At 48.0% G+C, this 25,803-nt stretch overlaps 1 protein-coding gene across 3 annotated transcripts in view; it reads right to left on the minus strand.

Annotated features, from left to right (window-relative positions):
• plppr3a (phospholipid phosphatase related 3a) overlaps window positions 1-25,803 on the minus strand; it is a 120,921-nt gene that overhangs the window by 21,484 nt on the left and 73,634 nt on the right. For all 3 annotated transcript variants that reach the window (XM_038777324.1, XM_038777322.1, XM_038777325.1), the window contains exons 3-5: window positions 18,104-18,289; window positions 14,771-14,900; window positions 4,286-4,481 (exon numbers count right to left, since the gene is read on the minus strand). In XM_038777324.1, the coding sequence (XP_038633252.1) occupies window positions 4,286-4,481; window positions 14,771-14,900; window positions 18,104-18,289 (512 nt within the window). The remainder of the gene's footprint in view (window positions 1-4,285; window positions 4,482-14,770; window positions 14,901-18,103; window positions 18,290-25,803) is intronic.

Below are 25,803 nucleotides of genomic sequence, written 5' to 3' on the forward strand. Positions count from 1 at the left end.
TTTGCGTCAGGCAGTTTAATCACAGGTATCCAGCTGCAGGTGACAGGTATATGGGGACAGGTGTTTTGTGAAACTGGCCCTGCTGACTGTAGGGAATACAGGAGGACCTGGAAGCATTGAGATTGGAGTGCCAGTACTAACATGTGCTGAATCAACCCTTTTGAAGCAGGTGATGGTTAGCTCAGCTGTTGAACTGTACGCACAATGGAACTCTAGGTGATCTTGTTGGTCTTCAGGAGAACTAATGTGTCAGGTTTGGGTGATCCCGTTGGGTTTGTTTGTGGGTTGCTGTGTGGGTGTGGTGGGTTGGGGCAGGGCGAAAGGGGCGGGGAGGTCCCTCATTCAAAGGCACTCAGTACCTGATTGGGGGAATGCATTGGGAAAGGGGGAGGGTTCTGCTGAAAGCCACATCCTACCGTTGCCTCTGATCCCTCCCGTTTTATCCCCTTGCCCATCAACCCCCTTCCTACTCTCAATCATCATTGGCCTGGGTCCCTTCTTGATCTCGGATCTCTAATGGATGCACTCCCATCAGCTGCCACTGCTCCAGGAGAGCTGTGGCCTCTGATTGGCTCGAAGCTTTCAGCAAAAGAGGGGGCAGGGAATTTCTGCTTTGGTGTCCTTTGCAGGGCAATGGTGAGTGGGAATAAATGATGACCTCCAAATTCCAACAACAATTGGTAAATAAATTGTTCACATTACAACCAGGAATATTGCCAAATGTAATTTCTGGAGTTTTGTGTTTCCCAGAGGCTCAGTTCCCTATTGCTGAAACAATGAATTGGCTGTATTCTGCCCGGTAACAGGTGGTGATTGGGTCCTGTCTGACTGGGATGATTTCCAGAGACCTAAGGAAAGTGAGTTGAGACTTGGACCCTGAGGGAGAAGGATCTGCTCTCTCTGTCGCTCACTCTCTCTCTCTCTGCCTCATGTTTTCTCCAGAAAAGCTGGATAGCTGCTGTATTTCTGAAACTGCAGAGACCTGAATGAACCCACAGTGAAAATCATTACAGACTGGAAAGCAGAAATCTTGACCTGAAGGTCTGGATTGAAGAAACGTGTACTGGAAACAACCATCTGAATCAAAGACTCTTGGGCGCAATCTCATCGAATTGCAACAGAGTCCCATATCGAGCGCGTTTAGCGGGTGTTTCCCGGTGCTTACAGCGCCAAGAAAGACCATTCTACTGAACGAACTCTGTTGCAATCCAGGGCCCGAGTGGGGAATGCCCCTCAGAGGCCACACTTAGTACTGTTTCCTGCACTGAGAAACTCCGTTCGCCAGAACCTCTAAGTGCAGGAGGAGATCAGGGCAGGTGGCAGCAGCAGTTCCAGGGTGCTACCCTGCCCAGATGCCAACCACCCAGTGACCTCAGATACTCTGGGATAACTCCCTCAGTGCCATTCTTCATGGTCCCTGTTTGTGGGAACCAGTACTGAACGGTGCTCACTGAAGGTCTCTGAGGCGAAGGGGTTAGATCCCAAAGTCTCAATTAGATGAGGCGGGCTGAGTATTAGACTGAAACTAGCTACTCACTCTAATATATAGATTGGCCAAATACTGATCCTGCCCACAATGGGCGACATCCAGATTGCAATGTCTCACGAGATCCTGTTAGATCTCGCAAGGCGTGACATGGAGGCTAGATCCCAGAAGAGGCCTCTCCTGGCAGAACGGGGCCACAACATGGCTAGCAGATTGCGCCCCTTATCTTTTACTTTTACTTATTATTTTACCCCCACTTTTGCCCTCTGTGTTTGTCTGTCTTGTGTGTGTGTGTGTATAGACTGTGGGACAAGTTTAAGTGTGGGGGGGGGGGAGGGTGGAATTGGATAATAGTTAACCTGTTGTAGTTGCTGCATATTTAATTCTAGTTATTGTTATTAATAAACTTAATTGTGTTTAAATTTACAAACCCGGTGACTGTAGTTATTAGGCCGCAAAGAATCAAAGGATCATAGAATCATAGAATTTAAAGTGCAGAAGTAGGGCATTCGGCCCAGCGAGTCTGCACCAGCCCTTGGAAAGAGCACCCTCCTAAGCCCACAACTCCATACGATCCCGTGACCCAGTAACCTCACCCATCCACCCCATCCCCGTAACCCAGTAATCCCAGCCAACCTTTTTTTGGACACTAAGGACAATTTATCATGGCCAGTCCACCTAACCTGCACATCTTTGGACTGTGGGAGGAAACCGGAGCACCTGAAGGAAACCCACGCAGACACGGGGAGAAAGTGCAGACTCTGCACAGACAGTGACCCAGCCAGGAATCGAACCTGGGACCCTGGAGCTGTGAAGCAACTGTGCTGGCCACTGTGTGCTACCGGGTGTTTTTCTAAGAAATATTTATTAATTTCAATTGTGTCGCGACTCCGGGTCAGGTGGGGCTGGAATTGACCACACACTAGCCCATGGGGTTGCAGCAAGGAAGTAAACCTCCAATAAGATCCCAAACCGCAAGCAGGACTCCACAAGTGGTCTCCAGGAAAATCCAAGGTCATAAAGTTCTGAGCAAGTCATCTATTGAAGGCCTCATCTGATAAGTAATCAAAGCAAGTGAAGATCTTGACTAGGCAAACTCCCTACACTGGACACTGGAGGACACATCTGTTGCTATCTCAGGTGCTGCCTTTTGCCAGAAAATCCTGGGAGAGAACCCCCCCCCCCCAAACCCCCATGAACATTAGTTTGTGGTACAGCAGAGTGGAATGTAGAAGTAGCTAAATGTCATTTCAGTTTGGGTGGGTCAAAGTTCGTGGGTTAAGGTGGCAATGTTGCCCTCTCGAATGGGTTCTCGAGACCCCTTTGCCGACAATTGTACATCCTCTGCACTTTTACAACTGGCACAAAAAAAATCCAAATCAGACCATTATTTTGCATTTGGTAAGAAAACACAACCCAAAATAGAATTTCCCTTTTGTTGCCAATCTTGTGAACATATCAGGGAGCTTTGTTGGCTGAATATCAAAGGAGGACACATCTTTCAAAGTGTAAAATGTCTGAAAGTGCCTTTCCTTTGGTTTGTACTCAAGGTTATGCCTCTAAGAACAAGAATAATCATTTGTGAATTGATATTACTTTTTTAGTGACTGCATCATTGTGTTATTTGAATCAATTGAAGTAATTGGTAGAAGGCGTAGATGGGAGATGAGGAAAGATTTTTTTCAGGCAGGGGGCAGTAGGGAGCTGGAACTTGTGACCTGAAAGGGTGGTGGAGGCAGAAACTCTCACCTCAGTTCAAAATGTTACAGGACGTCTACCTGAGAAGCTGAGGCCTGTAGGGCTACAGACATAATGTGGAAAGGTGGGTTAGGCTCGGTGATTCTTCAGGGATACAATGGGCCAAATGGCCTCTTTTCTGCATCATGAGTTTTCCATGATTCCGAAAAAGAGGCTTAATAGGCTAGTGAGCAACTCAGTCACATCAAACTCTAAAGGTGACAAGGGGTATGGGGAGAGCGTGGGAGTATGGTATTGAGACGGAGGATCAGCCATGATCACATTGAATGGCTAAGCAGGCTCATGCAGCCAAACAGCCTAGTCCTGCTTCTATTTCATATGTTTCTAAACAGAGGAAGTTCACAGGGAAACAAGGAAAGGACAACGTCGATGGGCACGGTATCACAGTGGTTAGCATTGCTGCTTCACAGCGCCAGGGTCCCAGGTTCGATTCCCAGCTTGGGTCACTGTCTGTGTAGAGTCTGCACGTTCTCCCCTGTGTCTGCATGGGTTTCCTCCAGGTGCTCCGGTTCCCTCCCATAAGTCCTGAAAGATGTGCTTGTTCGGTGAATTGGACATTCTAAATTCTCCCTCCGTGTACCCGAACAGGCATCGGAATGTGGCAACTAGAGGATTTTCACAGTAACTTCATTGCAGTGTTAATGTAAGCCTACTTGTGACAATAATTAAATATTATTATATCACTCGGGATGTCCGAGTTGCTGTGACAATGTACATCTTTAACTGCTTGCTGTAGTCTGGAGCTCTGGAGAGTGATGGTGAAGGCTCCAATGTTCTTTCAATTACATAACTGACCAGGAATCTCTCCTACTCTTACCACCTGCCTTTGGGCCTATATTGGAAAGATTTACAGGTTGACGGTCAACCTTTTTGACCGTGTTATGAACGCACCTTCCTCGGCCATCAAGGGATGTGAAGGGATGAGACCTGATCCCAGGACTTTGGCCCAGAGGCTGGGAGATTATCTGTTGCGCCACATGACCACTATAGAATGAGCATTAGCAAGGCCTAAATCCTGAGGCTTGAGTTTAAAGCAGTTACCTTGCGGAGACGATGGCGTGATGGTCTGAACCAGAGCAGATATCCTTTGTGATGTATGGGTTGTTGTCACATGAGATGCCATGGAGGGTGTAGTTCGGCTTACACACTGTTAGAAAGAAGGGAGCATGGTAGCCAGTTGCCAGCTGAATGATGTCAGTCACAAGGGCCGTAGCGCAGAGTCCGAAGACATGCACACCTGCAAAACCAAAAGGGATAAACGATCAAAGATGTTAAATTTGACCACATGCCATTCTGCAAAAGTTAAGTACCATTCCTGACCTTGCTATCACCTTGGCCATTCGGAATTTCCACCTACAAGTAGGACCCCACCAGTTATCCCCTTCAGGTTTTACTCTGTGGCTGAATGATTGGATTGTCACTATATTAAAAGGAAAGAAAAGCCCTGAAGACATCAACTTAAATCCCACTAAAGGCTTCAGGCAAGATCAAGGCCTTCCATGGGTAAGAGCAGAAAGGAGGCTATACTTCAAAACCCTCCAACTTCATCTTGAGGACTATTCACACAGCTGGCAACACCCTTCACCTTGCAATGCCAAGGAGCAGCAGGAACAGGGACGGACAAGTGTCAGTTGGGAACCTTTTCTTTATATTATTTCATGGGATGTGGGCAAGGCTGGCTAGGCCAGCACCCTAATTGCCCTTAAGAAGATGGTAGTGAGCTGCCTTATTGAACGACTGCAGTCCCTGGGGTGTGCTGTTAGGAAGGGAGTTCCAGAATTTTGACCTGGCGACAGTGAAGGAACAGTGATATATTTCCAAGTCAGGATGGCGTTAGACTAGTAGAGGGAACTTGCAGGTGGTGGTGTTCCCATGCATCTGCCCTTGTCCTTCTATGTGGTAGGGGTCACAGGTTTTGAAGATGCTGCGAAGGATCCTTGGTGAGTTTCTGCAGTTCATCTTGTAGATGGTACACACTGCTGCCATTGCGTGGCAGTGCTGAAGGGAATGAATGCTTAAGCTGGTGGTTTAATCGCTAGTGGCAAACAGACATGTAAACAGACACATGTAGATAGCAGGTGAGGAAAAGACTAGGCTTGACTATTGGACTTTACAAAAGTCCACTGATAGACACTGGTGACTTGGATGAGATACCAGAGAGAAACCTTTGTCTGTGTGTTCCCAGCCAGAGGAGACGAGGGAACATCGTGAGATAAGAAGGAAGGGAAGAGTGAAAGAGGTGATAGTTCAACATATTATCATTCTCCAAGTGCAAATAGAGGCTCAAAGAGAATGGGATGATTAAAATCAATTGATGCGTGGTCAAGTCCTTCCAAATAATTTCAACTTAATATCCTGAAGGAGGTAACTCGAGGGGAAAGTTCCCCAAAAAGAGAGGGCTGCGAAATTCCTTCACCAGGAGAATATGTAACTGCAGAATGACAATCGCAAATATAATCAAAATTAATCATTGTTATAGAATTTGCAGCACAGAAGCAGTTAGTCTCAAGAGGTGCATGTCGGTGTACAATGCCCACTTCCACCCCATATGCAGACACAATGGGCCAAATGGCCTCCTTCTGTGCTGTAACAATTCGGAGATACTGTGATCATCCACTTTGTCTGTACATTCTTCTATTCCTTTCCCCCTTGCATACTTCTCTCCCATCCCCTTAAGTGCAAAGGTTTCTGATTTCTGATGCTCAATCCACAATGCCGGTCCAATGCCCATTCAGCATGCCAGAGGAACTGCCTCTGGTAACTGCTTACAAATCTACCAAAGTTAATCGAAGAGGTTGGGACCAATGTTAACCATCAGTTGCTGCAACAAAACTCAAGTTTGGTGCTGAGTGCCTCGGGCTTGTTACTTTAATGCTTTGTCTCGGCTCCAATCCCAGGCAAAGACACTCATACGCTCTCAATATAGCTATTACACACCATATTAATGGTTAATTCATGCTGAAAGTTGAGCTGCAGGCTCATCTCAGTGAGATCTGAATTAAACTGGTAAGAATACAGTTCCCTTAGGTGTTAGAAACTCCACAGAGATTGTTGAGATTGCTCTAAATACTGGGCACTGAAGAAAGACAAAATTCCAAAAATAAGAAGATATCTAAGGCAATTAATTTGCTTCCTGTTTCTACAATTTCTTTACTGATTCGACTCTCTTTATCTTTTTCCTGCAGGAAAAATTATTAATTGATGCAGCTACCCGCGAAGCAGCAAGATCTCTCTCGAGAAAATAGCTCACATCGCAAAGCCTTCAACAAAGTCCAAACTTTCTTTGAAGTGTAAGGCAGGGAAGCAGATGTTAGCTTTCAACTTCTTTACCAATACAAAATCAAAGGCAGTAATGACCTCTTATGTCAGTGACTGCAGTCAAAGTCACATTGAGACAGTACTCACTGCTGAAAGACACCCCAAACAAAATATGCTGTTGGAAAGTACAAAGCTTGAATCTATTGAGTTCTCATTTTAAACTGACTCTGCAAAGAAGCCCAGTTGAATGTTCCTCAATGCAGAGATTAAGGTTGTGCACGTTATCACTCTTCCCTCTAAAGTGAAGCACTGTGGGCTCAAGTCCTGCCACAGCAACCTAGCACGATTTATAAACTGACACAGTAGTGTATTACGGAGGGAGCGCTGAATTGCTGGATTTGGCCGCAACAGGCGAATCGCACTCCGCGGCCACTGCCATCTGGATCTCGTCCTCGTTGGGCGAAGTGCAGATCTGAATATTTAACTGGGCCTCATGGCTCATTAACATACCAGAACAGTGGGCGGGATGCACCGGCTGTGCCTGGGAGATCTTTCCAGGGAGCAGTTTAGTACTGGTGCACACAAACGTGAACTAGTGGCAATGGCACCTCGGGTGGGAGGGTCTCCCAGGCCAATGGAGACCAGCAGGTGGTCGAGGACTAGGTAGGGTGGTACCCTGGCACTCCCTCTGGCATCTGTGCACACTGGCAGTGCCCCTGCACTGCCATGGGACCTGGTGGCACAGCCAGGGTGCCAGGTGAACTACCAGGCTGGCAGTGCTAGGGTGCCCAGGTGCCAGGTTGACACTGCTAGAGTTTGGACTTGGGTGGGTGGGTGGGGGGGTGGGGGGGGGGGGGGTGGAGGGCCTTGCCAGGTAGAGGGAGTTGCGAGGAAGTTCTGGGGTCCTCCCCAAGGTTGGTGGGACGAGAGGGCGGGGTCTAAAGAGCAGGGGAACCTGAAATGTGTGGCGGGGAGGTCGGGGGGAGCCTACCAAAATGGCACCCTGATCTGCAAGGAGCCTCTAAGTGTCGCCTTGGCAGGGAGAAACTCCCTGAGGCCAACAAAGATGGCTGCAGCCGCCGAGGAAAACTTGAGTCCGTTGAATCATGCCCAATTTCCAATGAGATGTTAATCCCCTCGGGCAGTGAAAGGTCACATGACACCATTTGAAGAAGAACGGGGAATTCTCCCCAATGCCTATATTCATACCTCTCAGCTAATATCACTATAACAAATGATCTGGTCATTTGTCTCATTACCGTTTGCAATTTGCAGCACCAAATTGGCTGCTTTCCCATTTTACATCAATGACTGCATTTCAAAACCATTTTATTGGATGTAAGGTAGTTCAGGAGGTCCTGTGATTGCAAGTTCTTTTTGTTTTACAGCCAGGGGAGTGTTGTGGATAGGGAGGGACTATATGAACGGAAGGTCTTCTGCCTGAATCTGCTCTAAATGAGGCACACTCAGATACTTAACTATTCAAATAGCAAAGTATGAACTTCAACGGTCGGCACAGTGGTTAGCTCTGCTGCCTCACAGTGCCAGGGACCCGGATTCAATTCCGATCTTGGCTGACTGACTATGTGGCATTTTACATTCTCCCTGTGTCTGCGTAGGTTTCCTCCGGGTTCTCCTGTTTTTACTCCAACAGTCCAAAGATGTGCAGGTTAGGTGGTTTCATGATAAATTGCCTCTTAGTGTCTAAAGATGTGCAGGTTAGGTGGGGTTCTGATGTTGCAGAGATAGGGCGGGGAAGTGGGCCATGGTTGGGTGCAGGGTTGGTACAGACATGATTGGCCGAATGGCCTCTTTCTGCAGTGTAGGAATTAATTTGTTCTAACTGTCCGGATGTTAACCAGTATAAGGGAATGTCTGCAACACTGCTATACTTTGCTATACACTCAAATGCAGACTCCCTTCAATCTAACATAGCAAGCCATTTGAAACGGGCAAAATACAGTTAGTCAACGTACGCATGGAGCCAAGTTTAATAGTGACCTATCTGAAGAGTTTGCAGCATTTTCTGCTTTGCTCGGTAATCAAATAGAATTGGTAAGGAAGGGAATTCTAGCTGATTGCTCAGCTGATGAAGAACCATTTTAGGTAGCCCCAGGGGAATTATTTGTTGGAGAACCTGGTAAAATTCATATGACGTACAGAACAGCTCTGTGACTAGTGTCTGATATAAGTGTAGCTTAAAGTAGACCTGTAGTTTCTTGTGCTGACAGTCATAGGGCAGTGAGATGGAGTATGACCAATGTTTGCAAATAAACAATGACTGGTAACTATATTGATCAATATGTGATATTGCAGCTTTGGAAAGTGTGTGGAGAAGGGTCATTAGATTAATTCCCAGTTTAAACCGCCTTAGTTATCAAAATAAGCTAAAAGCATAGATGTGGGGTGACATTGTGGAGCAGTTGCTTAGCTTATTAATTAATGGCACAGTGGTTAACGGTGCTGCCTCACAGCATCAGGGACTGGGGTTCATTTGCAGTCTTGGCTGACTTTCTGTGTGGAGCTTGCACATTTTTCCTGTGTCTGTCTGGGTTCCCTCCAGGTGCTCCGGTTTCCTCCCACAGTTCAAAGATCAGAAGACCAAAAGGCATAGAGGCATAATTAGGCCATTCGACCCATCGAGTCAGCTCTGCCATTCAATCGTGGCTGATATGTTTCTCAGCCCCATTGTCCTGCCTTCTCCCCATAACTCCGGATCCCCTTATCAATCAAGAACCTATCTATCTCTGACTTAAAGACACTCAGTGGTTTTGCCCCCACAGCCTTCTACGGCAAAGAGTTCCACAGATTCACCACCCTCTGGCTGAAGAAATACCTCCTCATCTCAGTTTTAAAGGATTGTCCCTTCAGTCTGAGGCTGTGGCCTTGGATTCTAGATTTTCCAACTAGTGGAAACATCCTCTCCACGTCCACTTTATCTCCGCCTCTCAGTATCCTGTAAGTTTCAATAAGATCCTCCCTCATCCTTCTAAACTCCAATGAGTACAGATCCAAAGTCCTGAGCCGTTCCTCATACGACAAGCTCTTCATTCCAGGGATCATTCCTGTGAACCTCATCTGGACCCTTTCCAAGGCCAGCAGACCCTTCCTTAGATAGAGGGCCCAAAACTGCTCACAGTGCTCCAAATACTCTGACCAGAGCATTGTACAGCCTCAGAAGTACATCCCTGGTCTTGTATTGTAGCCCTTTCGAAATGAATGCTAACATTGCATGTCCCTTCCCAACAGCCGACTGAACCTGCAGTTAATCTGAAGAGAATTTTGAACTCGGACTCCCAAGTCCCTTTGTGCTTCTGACTTCCTGAACCTTTTCCCATTTAGAAAATAGTCTATGCCTCCATTCTTCCTCCCAAAAGTACATAATCTCAAACCTTTCCACATTGTATTCCACTGCCACTTATTTGTCCACTCTCCTAGCCTGTCCAAGTCCTTATGCAGCCTCCCTGCTTCCTCAATACTACCTGCCCCATCGCATATGTGCAGGTTAGGTGGATTGGTCATGTTGAATTGCTCCTTAGTGTCCAAAGATGTTCAGGTTAGAGGGCCGCACGGTGGCCGAGTGGTTAGCACAACTGCCTCACGGCGCTGAGGTCCCAGGTTCGATCCTCGCTCTGGGTCACTGTCCGTGTGGAGTTTGCACATTCTCCCCGTGTCTGTGTGGGTTTCGCCCCCACAACCCAAAGATGTGCAGGCTAGGTGGATTGGCCACGCTAAATTGCCCCTTAATTGGAAACAATAATTGGGTAATCTAAATTTTTTTTTTTTTAAAAGATGTTCAGGTTAGGTGGGGTTATGGGGATACAGGAATAGGGTGAGGGAGCAGGCCTCGGTAGGGTCCTCTTTCAGAGGGTTGGTGCAGAGTTGATAGGCCGAATGGCCTCCTTTGGCACTGTAGGTATTCTATGGTTCTAACACTGATTTGCTGAATTGCTTCACCCAAGAGCTTTACCTGGTTCCTTTTCAGATGGAGATCACCTGATACAAGAGCTCGGTGCTGGGAGAATTATCAGGGCCAGAGGGATCTCATGGATTAATTTCAATTAACTGAGGTCCTGGAGGAATCTCCAAGATTTGCTTCCCCAAATTGACATGGGTTTTTTTATTTGCTCTTTTTGCCTCTCCCAACTGATTATGTGTTTTTTTGGGTGTAGTATGGAGTCTGCAAGCACGATTGAACCAAATGGGAACTAAGTTCCATAACGAGTATATTTAACTGCGTGTTTCCCGGCACTCGCAGTGCTGAGAAACACGACCTATCTAACGGGACTTAGATACGGGGCCTCAGTGGGGAATGCACAGCCAAGGCTACCCTTTGTCCCGTTCCCTGCACTGAGGAGCCCCGCTTGCCAAATGTCCTCAGTGCAGAGAGAGATTGGGACGCCACTTCTACCCCCACCTCACACCCACGCAGGGCAAACCCCTGGCCCGAGCCCCACGTACACAAAATGCCAGCTTGGCACATTGGCAGTGCCAGGCTGGCACCCAAGAGGCAATGCCAGGGTGCCAGGCTGGCACCAGCAGTGCCAGGATGCTACCCTGCCCAAAGGGCAAGCACGTGGGGACCTCTGACCCCTTGGGAGACCCGCACAAGTGCCGTTCCATCTGGTCGCCGTTTGTGGAGACCAGCAGTGAACGGCCCTTGTCGAGGTCTCCAAGAGAAATGGGATAGATCCCAAAGCTTTGGTCACCTCAGGGAACTGAATATTAGAATGAGACTAGCTGTCTCGCTCTATTATGCAGATTTGCCAAAAAGTGATCCTGCCCACAATGGGCGGGCAGTCTTCACATCGCAATGTCTCGTGAGATCACGTTAGATCTCCTGAGGCATGGCGAGCCGGGTTAATCCTGGGAGTCTCCCAGCATTTACTGGCCATGTCGTGCTGCGACGTGCTGCTATTCGGGTGCAGCTTGGCCGGTAGATTGCGTCCTACAGGTTAACTATTTTCTGGTTCCACAGAGATAAATCTGGAAGCGGGTTTGGGAGCAAAGTGAGAGTATCTCATGTTGAGGCTGATGTGATCTGACTTCTCAGAGATTTTGCTGGAGGCAGCCTCTGACTGGCACTACCCACCCACCCAGCCGGTAGCAGCAGGAAACTAATGAAGTTCAATTCAGTCCCCAAATTGGTGACATTGCTGGGATCATTGCTGGCAGATGGGTTTCCCACTGAGGCTGGAGTCAGTCATTGACTGGAGATGGTAGGCCAGGGTTTCAGGGGGGGGGAGTGGGATAGGGAGAGCAAGTCATCCTTTAAATCTAACCTCCTTCCAGAGGATCTCCTCCCTAATGGACACATTTAATGTTCTTCCGTATTGACGTGCCGCTGCTTTCTCTAACCTACATAAACAGCACCACCTGTCGCAGGTGGACATCCCGCCAGACGTAGAATCATGGAACCATAGAATTCCTTTCCGCCCATCGAGTCTGCACTAGCCCTCTGAAAGAATACCCTACTGAGGCCCACTCCCCTACCCTCTCCTCGTAATCCTACCTAACTTTTGGACATTAAGGGGCAATTTTGCACGGCCAATCCACCTAACCGGCACATCTTTGGACCGTGGGAAGAAACCGGAGCACCCGGAGGAAGCCCACACAGGCACGGGGAAAACCTGCAAACTCCACACAGTCACCCAAGTTTGGAATTGAACCCGGGTCCCTGGCACTGTGAGGCAGCAGTGCTAACAACTGTATCACCGTGCTGCCCATCACTGTGAATTCTCCAATTAGGCCTGCCCGTTCTCTGCTCCACTCACTGTCCTTAATTGGATGGGGCTCCAGGAGAAGCTTCTTAACTGGCTGCGATCTCTGCAAAATCCGGCCCTCTAAATTGTGATGCAGACGACATGCTGAATATGATTGACTAAATGAACAAGGGTTTTTTTTCCTATCTGTCAGTGCTTGTATATTTGGAAATAACCTCTCTCTACACAAAAGTGCTTGAAGTAGAGAAATTAATGGCATCATCCCATGCTGATAGCATTGAAACCATGTCTGGTATTGTTTGAGGATAGGGATAGGTGTAATACATCGAAACATACACACATAGAAAATAGAAGCAGGAGAAGTCCATTCGGCCCTTCGAGCCGGCTCCGCCATTCATTATGATCATGCTGATCATCAAGTTCAATACCCTAATCTCACCTTGCCCCTCATATCCCTCAATTTCCTTCGCCCCAAGAGTTATATCTAATTCTTTCTTGAAACTGCACAACGTTTTGGCCTCAACTACTTTTTGTGGTAGTAAATTCCACAGATTCACCACCCTCTGGGTGAAGAAATTTCTACCCCCCTCAGTCCTGAAAGGGTATCCTCAAACTATGATCCCCTAGTTCTGGGCTCCCCCACAATGGGGAACATTCTTTCTGAATCAACCTGGTCTAATCCTGTTCGAACTTTATAAGTTTCTCTACTAAAATCCTAACCCACTTCACATGACAGTTCCGCCATCGCAGGTATCAGCCTGGTAAACCTTTGCTGTACTCCCTTGATAGTAAGAACATCCTTCCTCAGATAAAGACATCAAAACTGTACACAATACTCCATCAACGCCCTGTACAATTGCAGTAAAGGTACTGCAGTAATTTCCTGCCTATACTCCACATGAGCTATTGGGAACATGGGGCGGGATTCTCCGCCGGCGTGATTCTCCGTTTTGCCGGTGCACGGGGGTTTCCCGAGGGTGTGGGGCTGCCCCACAATGGGAAACCCCATTGGCCGGCTGGCGTGACGGAGAATCCCGCCGACAGGTCGGGGCAGAAATGTGGCGCCACGGGGCGGAGAATTCAGCCCCTGGTATTCCATAGACCCTTTATAATGAAGCAGGTTAGTGGATCCAGGTAGGCATGCAGCCAGTGCTACTGATGGGTAAAATCCCTCTCAATACATTTGGATGTTGGAGGATCAAAGGAAAAGAAACCCATTCTTTAAAGCTGATCGATTTCTTCATCTAGCCACTAAGCTATTGATAGCAGAGCCATCATCCATTACAACCCAAAGCTATGGGGTTCTCGTGACAAAATTCTTCCATTTTGCCCTCATCACTCCTCACATTCAAAGTGGTCCTTTGAAGCCTATCTCTTCAACGCTGCCATTCACCTCCCCTCCCCACTAATCCTTGACTACCAGTTACTGGTGCAATCTACTCCACCTCTAGGGATCTGATGGAATCTATAGACAAGGGTGCCAACATTATGTTAAGGGCATGTGATTTCCACAGCTCTTCAAACTCTGGGTGTTCTTCATGTCTAGGTTTTCCATAGAAACATAGGGAAGAATTTTACGCTCACCCCAAGATGGATTCTGAGGTGGAGTTATGGCAGGTGGGGGGAGATGTAAAATTAAATGGACGGGCTCCCCCCCAGAATCCCAGATGCAATTTCACAGTTCAGCAGGCAGGGTCTTGGGCAGCCTTTCACTTATCAAGGCCGTTAAGTGCCCCCTGAAGGGCCCTTTCCCACCCAGCCTCAATTCTTCGGCCAATCAATGCTCAAGTGAGCGGTAAACCGTGTGCAGGTTGCACTTTCTCCCAGTGTCTTTGTGGGTTTTCTCCGGGTGCTCTGGTTTCCTCCCACTCTAAAAAGTTGTGCAGGTTAGGTGGACTGGTCGTGGTAAATTGCCCCTTACTGTCCAAAAAATGTTAGGTGGGGGCACTGGAATTGGGCACGGTGGGAGGCGGGGAGGGGGGTAGGGGGGCTGCGTGGGTTGCTCTTTCAGAGGGTCGGTGCAGATTCGATGGGCCAGATGGCCTCCTTCTGCACGATATGGATTCTATGAAAATGCCAGTGGGCTTCCGCGAGTCGGGGGTAGCACGTTATGCACTGACTCTCGGGAGAGCCAAGCTCTCTCCATCCTTAAAATTCTACTAAGGAACAAACCCTTGAGCCTGTTAATACTCTACGCCTTGGCTCCAGTCAAACATCTGACCTCCAATTTACCATTCCCTGTTTAATCCTAATTTTCCTTGACTGGCTTGATTTGATTTATGTTCTTTTCTGACAAAGTGGGAGTGCAGAAGAAGAGTACCGGAGTCATGATGTGTATTCTGCACACCTCAATGAGGATTTGACAAAGTTTGGAGCCTGCTTGATAGAGATTAAATGCAGTGATTAATAACGATCCCATTACTGCGTATCATGCCAGGATGGGTAGACGGTGATTGAGATGGACCTTGGCCTTTCTTTGTGCAATCATTTTGATGTTCCTATGAAATAACTTAGCGAGCAGTTTGCATAGTATTACTGAACCTACCAACAAACCTTACAGTCCGCCTCAGGAAGGAGTTGAAGTTGCATCCTCCTGCGTTAATGCTGCCCTCAGAACCTGCTTTATTCTTTAGCTTTGATTGGCAGCAATAGACAATCCCTTCTCCAATCATAATCTGGAGTTAAAAAACAAACAAACACAGAAAAAGAATCATGAAAACCATGAAAATATCATGGCCCGGATTTCCAGTCATTGGTGGAGTGTGCGCGCCCATGACTGACCGTGATTTAAACTGTTCATTTACCGTTTTACACTGGAGCCTTCGCGCATCCACCCTAGTTCTAGTTGGACTCCCATGATGAACCGAGTTGGGAGGCCAACTGGACAGTGTAATTCCAGTGTTTTTGTCATGAACTGAAATTACAACCCTTAAGGATCACCTCATTAAATGATGTTGTTTTTAAATGGATTTGTCACCCAAAACACTGCACAGCCTCACCTTCCGGCAATATTGTCATGCCCCACCCCTGACAATGTTCACCCTTCCCTCACTCACCTCGATACTATTCTCACTCCCACCTCCAACAATGCTCACTCTTTCCTTCATCCCTAATAATTCTCACATGCCTCGCACATCCCTGACAATGTTCACTCCAGAACCCCCAAAAATATTCAGCCCCTCCCTCATCCTCAACAATGACCAGCCCCACCCTCATCCCTGATAATTCTCACCCACTCCTTCACTTTCAAAAATGTTCACTCCCTCCCTCACCCTCGACAATGTCTACACCATCTTTCACCTGTGACAATGTCCACCCCATCCCTCACCCTCTGAAAATTCTCACCCCTCTGAGATATTTCCTTGGGTGGGAGGGTGAGGGATAGGGGCCCTGCCACCTTCCCTATTCTGCCCTGATTAAGTCTGGGACAGGGAGGCTCATGGGAAATACCCATTTGGTGGCCTGATTCTGCCAAAATGGCATTTAACCAGTAGCAGGCAGGGAAGTTTCCACCAAGGAAGCCTGTAAAAGAAATCTTGTCATGTCTGAGCACAGACGCCCAGGGGGCAGCCGCTTGTTCAAAGGCATTCAGTGCTTGATCAAAGGACCTGGCATCAGGAATGGGAGGAGGTACCCACTAAGAAGCAAGCCGTTCCTTGCCTCTGATTCCCATGACCCCATTCCCACCATCACTAACCTATAGCCTGGGTCCCTTGGCAATCCTCAGCCTTGGACAGATGCATTACCAGTAGGTACCACAACTCTCCCAATGGCATGGTTGGCAATGTATAGGTGCTGGCCTCTGGTTGGCCAGCAACTCATAGAGGCTACGATTTCCGCCCTAGGGTCCTTGATGCTATGGAAGCCCCACCTCTGGCCACTTAAGTGGCAATTAATTGGGTGAGCCTTCTCCAATTCTGCAGCTGGCAAGCAAAATCAACATGACCTACACAAATTTCGAGGCCTTCTGAACAAAACACTTGGATTTATATTGTATCTTTATCATGACAAGTTTCCCACACCAGGAAGGGGAGAGAGGTGGAACCTCACCAACCAAAAGTTAGGACAGAATTCGGGCAGATGACTGAGAGAATGGTTTGCCACAATTTGAAGCTAATGAGCCTAAAGATTTGGGAAGGCCTGACTGTGCTGGGGGAATCAGTCTTCACCCAGGAAGTCAAGATCTGCTTGGCATTTCGAGATATCTGCAGATCGTACGGGATTCTGATTTAAATGTTTCTTCATTATCATAGAATTTACAGTGCAGAAGGAGGCCATTCGGCCCATCGAGTCTGCACCGGCTCCTGGAAAGAGCACCTTACCCAAGGTTAACACCTCCACCCTATTCCCATAACCCAGTAACCCCACCCAACACTAAGGGCAATTTTGGACACTAAGGGCAATTTATCATGGCCAATCCACCTAACCTGTACATCTTTGGACTGTGGGAGGAAACCGGAGCACCCGGAGGAAACCCACGCACACACGGGGAGGATGTGCAGACTCCGCACAGACAGTGACCCAAGCCGGAATCGAACCTGGGACCCTGGAGCTGTGAAGTGATTGTGCTATCCACAATGCTACCGTGCTGCCCTTCATCAATTACATGTGGGGAGTTCTCCCACTCCCTCTGTCATTTCAGAGAACGTTTGTGTGGCAAACCAGAGAAACAACTGCTTCTGCCATTTCTGCCCCGTCTCTGCCTCAGGGGGATTTGTGATGTGGAGATGCCGGCATTGGACTGGGGTGAGCACAGCAATAAGTCTGACAGCACCAGGTTAAAGTCCAACAGGTTTGTTTCAAACATGAGCTTTTGGAGCACTGCTCTGAAAGCTCGTGTTTGAAACAAACCTGTTGGACTTTAACCTGGTGTTGTAAGACTTCTTACAGGGGGATTTGGGGAGAGGACTTGTCAAAATTTAACCCAATACCTTGGAGACCTCACAACACCCCAATACGTGGGTTACCACCTTATTTTTGTGACTTGAGCAACCATCTTCACCCAGAATGTTGCTCACATGCCCTCAATGAAAATACTACAGAGAGTACTGAGAGAAGATTCTATCAATGAATCCAAAGTTTATACACTGTAACCTGCCCAGTCTAGAATGCATCGTTTCTGAATTTTTCTGGATTACAGAATGGTGTTCGAATGCATCATCACAAATATGTGAACCACAAAACATCCTAAGTATTTACCTGGAGCATAAAACAGTGATAAAACATGAGAGAGTAGCAATAAATATTGTTTCTTCCATGTTTCTGCTCCCAAAGTATTGTGTTGCGATCGGGACATGAGGTGCTTAGGTCTGTTCAAAACATTTCTGGATAATTGGTGTTTCGGAACAGTGGATTTCTGGACTGGAGAGGTTACAGTGCAAGAGGGGAAATTTACTGTAGCCTTCAGGACACTTGACTGAGAGAACCCTCTTTCCCAGAGTGCGAAAGAGATGATATAGTAAAGTCAGCCAGTGTTCCATGTTACATTTAGTTGCAGTACTTAAGATGATTAAATTATTTTATTCCCTTGATAAAGAGAAGCTATTCCCACTGCTCAATGAGTGCAGAACAAGGGGGCCATACCTTAAAATTAGAAGGAGGTCATTCAGAAATCTTGTCAGGAAACACTTCTAAAAAAGGCCAAGGGAATCTCTCCCACAAAGATCTGAGGTCGGGGGTCAACTGAAATATTCAAAACTAAGATTGAAATGTTTGTAATGAGTTAAGGCATAAGAAACCAAGGTGAGCAATTGGGGCTGAGGGACAGCTCAATAATTGTCTACTCGTGTGCTGAAGACACTCGAGGGGCTGAATGGCCTCTTGCTGTTGCTGTGTCATTATCAAGCAGTATTCACTGAGTGAAATTGAAGTTACTTACAGAGGCTGCTGGTCCAGCAAATGCTAAGCTGAGGAGCATCAGCAGTGGGATGAGTTCTTCACTGGATTCCACATAGGGCATGCTCAGTGCACGATCATAACACTGAAAACCCACTTTGGCTGGTCTGAACAGATCCGTCAGCTCCAGGAAGTAAAGTGTAACGATTGATGAAGCCACGATAGGAAGCTGCAATATGAATAATAGATGTTATAGCTCAGCACAACACTAACTTAAATTTGATCACCACCAGTGAATAGCACTGCTCCTTCACAGGGATGGGGGCCCAGGCTCAATTCAGGCTTTGGGTCACTGTCTATGCGGAGTCTGCACGTTCTCCCCGTGTGTGCGTGGGTTTCCTCCTGGTTCTCCACTTTCCTCCCACAGTCCAAAGATGTGCAGTTTAGGTGTATTGGCCATGATAAATGCGTGTGCAGGGTTACAGGGATAAGACGGGAGATTGGGCCTAGGTAAAGTGCTCTTTCGGAGGGTTGGTGCAGACCCGGTGGGTTGAATGGTCTCGTTCTGCACTGTAAGGATTCTATAGATTCTATTGAAACAATGGGTCAAAAAGCAGCTTATTACATTTGAATATACTCTCGCCTCAGAATAAGACCCATGCAAGCCCCACCATTGATGTCAGCATGGTCTTGAGGGAGGACTGCTCTGTTGAAGGTACGATTGTTCTTTCAGCTGCACCAAGGTCTCATCTTCCTGTTCAGGTGGATGTAAAGATTGCATGACCGATATTGCAAGAAGTGCTTAAAATTCTCCCAGTAAATGTAAATGGTCTTCATAAATAATTGGTTCAAAATGCAAAGATGTGCCTGGTACACCTCGCACCCTCGACGATCAGTGGCGGCATGGTGGTGCAATGGTTAGCACTGCTGCCTCACGGTGACGAGGACCCGGGTTTGACCCCAGCCCCGGGTCACTGACCATGTGGAGTTTGCACGTTCTCCCTGTGTCTGTGTGGGTCTCAGCTCCACAACCCAAAGATGTGCAGGGTAGATGGATTGGCTGTGCGAAATTGCCCCTAATGGAAAAAAAAATCTTTTGGGCGATTAGTGCTTACCGATTTATAGGGCCAGATTTTCATGCCTCTGTCCATGCAGAACGGCATGGGCCAGGATATAAAATGGCGGGTGGGGCCCGTCTCTGGAATTCCCATCCCCATTCCTGTCAAGTGGGATTTTTACGGGTGTGATATAATGGTGTTGGTAGGGAGCCTATTCATAACAATCCCACCCTTGCTTTGGGAATTTTAGATCAGTTGCTATTCCCGTGGAGATGACCGCATTTTGGTCGGCAGCGTGGTTTGTGTCACTCTGAGGAGTTGTGAATCATTGACAAATACTAATTTGGAACTGAGAATCTTTTGACAGATTGTTCAAAAATGTTGACTCCTTCACATGCCACAATGGGATGCTGTATAATGAGTTGAGTATGTTTTAAATAGAGCGATTGCTGATGGACAATCTTTAAAAAACAGTGACCATTATATCAACCAACATTGTGAAAATCGAAAAATCTTCACATACATTCAACAATATTAAGATTCAGGTTATAATAGGTTAGTTGAAACCTCTGCTTTGATCTTTACATTGATTGAAAGCCCAGCCATTTGTTGAGCCTGTGAAATAACTGAATAGATCATAGAATCATAGAATTTAAAGCGCAGAATGAGGCCGTTCAGCCCATCGAGTCTGCCCTTGGAAAGAACACCCGACTTAAGTCCACACCTCCACCCTGTCCCCCATAACCCAGTAACCCCACCTAACTTTTTTGGACACAAAGGGCAATTTAGCATGGTCAATCCACCTAACCTGCACATCTTTGCACTGTGGGAGGAAACCGCAGCACCGAGAGGAAGGCCGCACAGACACGGGGAGAACATGCAAACTCCACACAGCCAGTCACCTGAGGCCAGATTGAACCTGGGTCCCTGGCGCTGTGAGGCAGCAGTGCTAACCACTGTGCCATCTTGCCGCCCATTGGCTGACTTCTTTGACTGAAACTCAGTCACCTGTTCCATTACTTCGAAGGTTTTAATGTATTCGGCTCTGGAGGTTGTTTTTGACTCATTACGAATGCTTGGCTGACCTTAAACCAACATAATGGTTTTAGCTCAGCAGATACTGTTGAAAGAGCTTTGAAGCAGACTGGGAGCTTTGTTTTTATTGACAGTTTTATGAGTTCTTAAGAGGACTAAGGTTGTTTTTAATGTTTTTGAATTGCTGTTTATTTATTGTGACAGTTTAATGAGAAATCTAAACACTTTCCAATGTCATTATCGTACTTATGTTCTGTCCTTAGTGGATACTTAGGAAGTAGGCATGGGGGGGGGGGGGGGGGGGGAGAGAGGGGGTGAGTAGTAAGGTGCTTATCCCTTATCAAGTTAACCGTGCCACTGTTTCAGCAAATTGACTGGATGCCAGAACCTGCCCACCTCAGAATTTGCTCATACTTCTTCCCCACCGCTGCCCTTCTTAAAGAGTTGAAGGCCCTGACTCCAGCCCATCCCCACCATCCCACCATGAAAATAGGATGGGCTGGCACTGCAGGCAGGGGGAGGGTTTGCTATGTCAGGAAAATCCGGGCCATTGTCTTTATCATGAATATTCACGGAGTGTAATCAGAAACATATTCAACCGGAGCCAGAGGAGATATTGTCCAACTTCTTGGTCTATGTTTTAAGAATCGTCTGAAAGGAAGACCAGAGGCAAAGGGGTTTTGGGGTGGAACTCCATAGCTAATGACTTAGGCTGATGAAGGCACCATCACTAATCGTAGAGCGATTAACATCAGGGATGCTCAAAATGCCTGAATTAGCGGAGTGCATATATCATGGAGGGTTGTGAGGCTGGAGGAGACTAGAGAGATCGAGGGTGATATGGTCATGGCGGGATTTGAAACACTGATTTTGCTAGGGGCTTGGACGGGGCAGAGTTTGCAAGGAGCATCCAGGAGGGCTTCTTAAAACAATATGTAGACAGTCCAACTAGGGAAGTGGCTGTACTGGACCTGGTATTGGGGAATGAGCCCGGCCAGGTGGTAGAAGTTTCAGGAGGGGAGCATTTCTGGAACAGTGACCACAATTCAGTAAGTTTTAAAGTGCTGGTGGACAAGGAGTCCGCTCACGCCGCCTGCTCCCGCCGGCAAGGTAGGTGGTTTGATCCATGCCGGCGGGAGAATGAAATGAAAATGAAAATCGCTTATTGTCACGAGTAGGCTTCAATGAAGTTACTGTGAAAAGCCCCTAGTCGCCACATTCCGGTGCCTGTCCGGGGAGGCTGGTACGGGAATCGAACCTTGCTGCTGGCCTTCTTGGTCTGCTTTAAAAGCCAGCGATTTAGCCGAGTGAGCTAAACCAGCCCCAGAGGGTTGACAGCGGTGGGACTTCGGCCCATCGTGGGCTGGAGAATCGTCGGGGGGGGGGGGGGCCTGCCGACCGACGCGGCGCGATTCCCGCCCCCGCCGAATCTCTGGTGGCGGAGAATTCGGGACATGGCGGGGGCGGGATTGACGTCGGTCCCCAGCGATTCTCCGACCCGGCAGGGGGTCGGAGAATCCCGCCCCAGGTTATTTTCACAGGCTGCCCATCAGCTGAATGTTTTACAAGGTTGCTGGCAAGCAGTGTGGATGGACAGGGCATCTGCTTATATCCATCTCATCTTGAGGAGTGTGACAACCTGTTCCCAGCCCAGTCCCCTCAGCCCAGGCTGAAGATCAAAACATTTTGTGATCTGTGTGTCTCAGAGGCGCAATTACTGGGAAATCTCAGGTCACTTATACCATGTGACTCTCCACCAAACACAGGACCAATCGTTCTTTTGCTCATTTATGTCATTCAGGAAGCGGGTTTTTTAATCTCCCTGTCATTTTCTGGTAATCTGTCCCCGGGAAAATATCTTCCAAAATGGAAAGAGCGCAATTAATTGGATGATGCTGCTGGTTCTATAGCAATTTAGCACATCCTGTCAGTAAAATGTTGTATCGAACATTGAGAAGCTGACAATGACAGGGGGGGGGGGCGATTCTTCTAAAAGTTTTCGAAGTGTGGTAGAGAGCGGGAATTGCCGCGAGCTTCCTGGTCCTCAATCTAGCAAGGCCGGCGACGCTATTCAACATTTATTGGTTCACTTAACGAGGCTGCATGGGTTTCTCTCCGCAAATGAAGGCTCACCAGCTGATTCGCCAGGACCATGCCCGACAGCCCTCCGCTAACAAGGTCGAGCAGCACTTAAGCTGCACTTGCTCAACCAACCCCAGTCAGTTCACAACAATGGCACCCAGGAGACCAGCCCGAGGATTCAGGTACGCTGACCGAGGGGGGCTGCCAGCCACTATGGAGGCTGCCATATGGGAGTACCCTTTAAGAAGTGGGTGTTTAAGAAATGTACCTTTAAGAAATGGAGCTTCTCATATTACTGGAGTGATGTCAGAGTGTGGGTGGAGCTGAGCTCCACTTCTGCTTTCTTTAGTTTCAGTTTGAGAAAGCTTGGGAGTGTCTTTGAGCTGCACTGCTGTTGATCTCTGCCATGAAGGACTATCTCTTGGTCATTTGGTGAATTCAGAAGAATTATAAATGTTTTCAGTCTTCAATGTAAACCCTAATGTGCTCCTGTTTGAAGGTTTGTTAAGTTTTTGGATGTTAAAAGAACAGCATACAGATAACTTAGTGTTGTATTCTTTGGGGGGTGTATTTGATTTACTGGTTGCTAAAATGTTCACTGTTTGTTTTAGAAAGGTTAACTTGAGTTCATAGAATAAACATTGTTTTGTTTTAAAAAACCACTGGTCCATTTTCTGCTGTAGAGTAAGCAGTGTGCTCCACATACAACAATCTATTAAAAGTTGTGGGTCAGGTGAACTCCATGATACACTTTGGGATTCTCTAAACCCTGGCCCATAACAAGGCCAGGAGGGAAGTCCTGTTCCCCTGAGCATCCAGGTCAGCTATAGGGCAGCCAGTGCCACCTGGGACATGGTGGCAGCGGCAGTGTGTTCGGGGAATGTGACCAGAAGGAGTGGCCTCCAGTGCAAGAAGGACAATGACCTACACTGGGCAGCTCGAGTGAGTAGACACCAATACCACCTCCACCCCCGCTTCAACTACCCCCTCCCTTTCAACATCCCAACCCATCCTCCACCTCCCTCGTCTTCAACTCCCTCAACCCTTCCTCCACCCCCTCTCCCCTTCAGCCCTCCCAATGTACCCTCCTCCCTTCCCACCACTTTGAAACACCTGTGTGGCTAACAATGTCTGTGTCTTGTTATGGGCCAGGGTTTAGAGAACCCCAAAGTGTAACATGGAGTTCACCTGATCCACAACTTTTACTAGATTGTGGTATGGGGAGCACACCGCCCACTCTACAGGTGTGGCACAGCAGAAATGGAAAGGTATTTTTTAAAGAAAAAAAATGTTTATTCTGTGAACTCAAGTTAACCTTTATAAAACATACAGTGAACATCTTAGCAACTATTAATTCAAATACAACCCCCAAAGAATACAACACTAAGTAATCCTTTAAACTTTCCTTTTAACATCCATAAGACTTAAAACACCCCTTTCCAGAAGTACATCAGGTTAAAGTCACTACTGTTATTACTTTTGAATCACGAGGATCGATTTACAGTCTTTAGATTATAGAGAGAGATTCATACACCTTCTGGCTGTGACTGCAGTCATCCAGCTCTGAAAATGAAACTAAAACACACCCTGCAGCCTGCTCAAAAACGAAAGTAAATAGCTGACAGACAGCCCAGCTCTACCCACTCTCTGACATCACTGATAATACCCATTTCTTAAAGGTACATTTCCTAAACACTGATTTCTTAAAGGTACGCTCACATGACAGTCTCCTCAGGAAAAGCTCTCCAACAATCATGGGGAGAGGCCATAGACTGGCAGTGGTGTGCCAGACATCATGGATGGGATTCTCCCGCACTTGGTGGGATGGCCCGCGCCAGCTCCAAGAGTGGCAGCCTCATCATCCTCGTTCTCCTCCTCAGAGGTGGCGACATGTTCCTAATCGCAACCTCCAGCTCGTCACCCCGCTGCTGTGCGAGTTTGTGGAGGGCAGAGCAGACCACCAGAGTGGTCAAGGCATTAGAACGGCATCTTGAAGAGTCTGACGCACCGCTCAATGACGGCCCAGGTGGCCACATGGACCTCGTTGTAACGGGTCTTCGCTTCAGTCTCTAGCCTCCTTACTGGCGCCGTTAGCGAGATCCTCAGCTGGTTCCCCTTAACCCCAAGAGCCAGTGTCCATCCTGTGGTTGTCCTCGAAGAGGCCTGGGATGACTGTCTGCTCCAGGATGGAGCTGACATGGACACTCCCTGGTCACACATGAGCTGTATGTTCAGGGAATGTAACCCCTTTCTATGAACAGAGGGCATGTCCAGGTGATCCGGTGAGCACAGGGCCACGTACATGCCATCTATGACACCCTAGACCTGGGGCATCCCGGCAATGGTGGATAAATCTGCTGCCCGGGCATCTTGCTGGGCTTGGTCCATGTCAAAGTTGATGTAGTTTTCCAGACGGGCGGGGCAGCATGGTAGCGCAGTCAACAGCACTGCTGCCTCACGATGCTGAGGACCCAGTTCGATCCCGGCCCTGGGTCACTGTCTGTGTGGAGTTTGCACATTCTCCCCATGTTTTCGTGGGTCTCACCCCCACAACCCAAAGATGTGCAGACTAAGTGGATTGGCCACGCTGAATTGCCCCTCAATTGGGAAGAAAAGAATTGGGTCCTCTAAATTTATTTTTAAAAAAAGAAAAAAAAAGTGTTCCAGCCTGTCGGATGCAACTGTCGGCTGTGGCCTGTGAAATACCATTCAGGTCCTGCTTGAGCCTGGAATAATCCCGAGGAGTCCACAAAGACATGGCACAGATGCCCCACCGTCTCCTCGTTGCACGCGCTGTCCGTCATCTGTTCAAATGACCAGTGACACTTATAGACCCTAGGTTGCCACGAGACTCCCCCTCTGGGTCCATCCCTGGCCTGATGGGCGGCCAGGTCTTCAGGGTGTGGGGCGGGGTCTGGTACACGGTCGCTGCCTCGAGCATCTGCAGATGCTGCTGCCGTGGTCTAGCCGCCTGGCCTAGCAGAGGCGGCACTAGGGCAAGTTCTGGGTCCAAAATCCATGCAATAGCGTTCAATATCTGTAAGATATTGGGAGAAGGTGTTAGACTGATGAACAGCGGCGGCTCTCACCCCGGGTCCGTCCATACCCCCATTGACCCACCCGGAACTTCTTGCTCACGCACACCTGGCCACAGTGGGCCCCCCCTCACAAGAGCCCAGACCCTGTGCCCCAGACACCCGCACTTAACGTCACCTGGATCGGGTGCTAGTCCACTCCACTCGGCACTCACCCACCCTCCGGCCGCGGACATCTCTGTGGAGCTATGTACTATGCCCTGGATGTTCGAATGTTGGCTGATGCATGTGTGGTGTTGCCTCTTGCAGCGTTCAGTCACAGTGTCCAGGCATCATGGTCTGATTGGAATGCTAGGCAATTACTCCCACATGCTCCATGGCCCGCTCACCCACGGGAATCCACTTGGGTTGTGTAAAGTGCTCACTTAACCACGATTGCCAATTTCCTATTAGCATTAGCCTCAGCCACTCGGCAGTCGGTGGGGGTTATGAGTGGTCAGTGGGGCAGGCTGGCAGGGACAAGGGTTGCCAGG

The sequence above is a fragment of the Scyliorhinus canicula genome, chromosome 18 (genome assembly GCF_902713615.1).
Source record: "Scyliorhinus canicula chromosome 18, sScyCan1.1, whole genome shotgun sequence".
Lineage (NCBI taxonomy): Eukaryota > Metazoa > Chordata > Chondrichthyes > Carcharhiniformes > Scyliorhinidae > Scyliorhinus > Scyliorhinus canicula.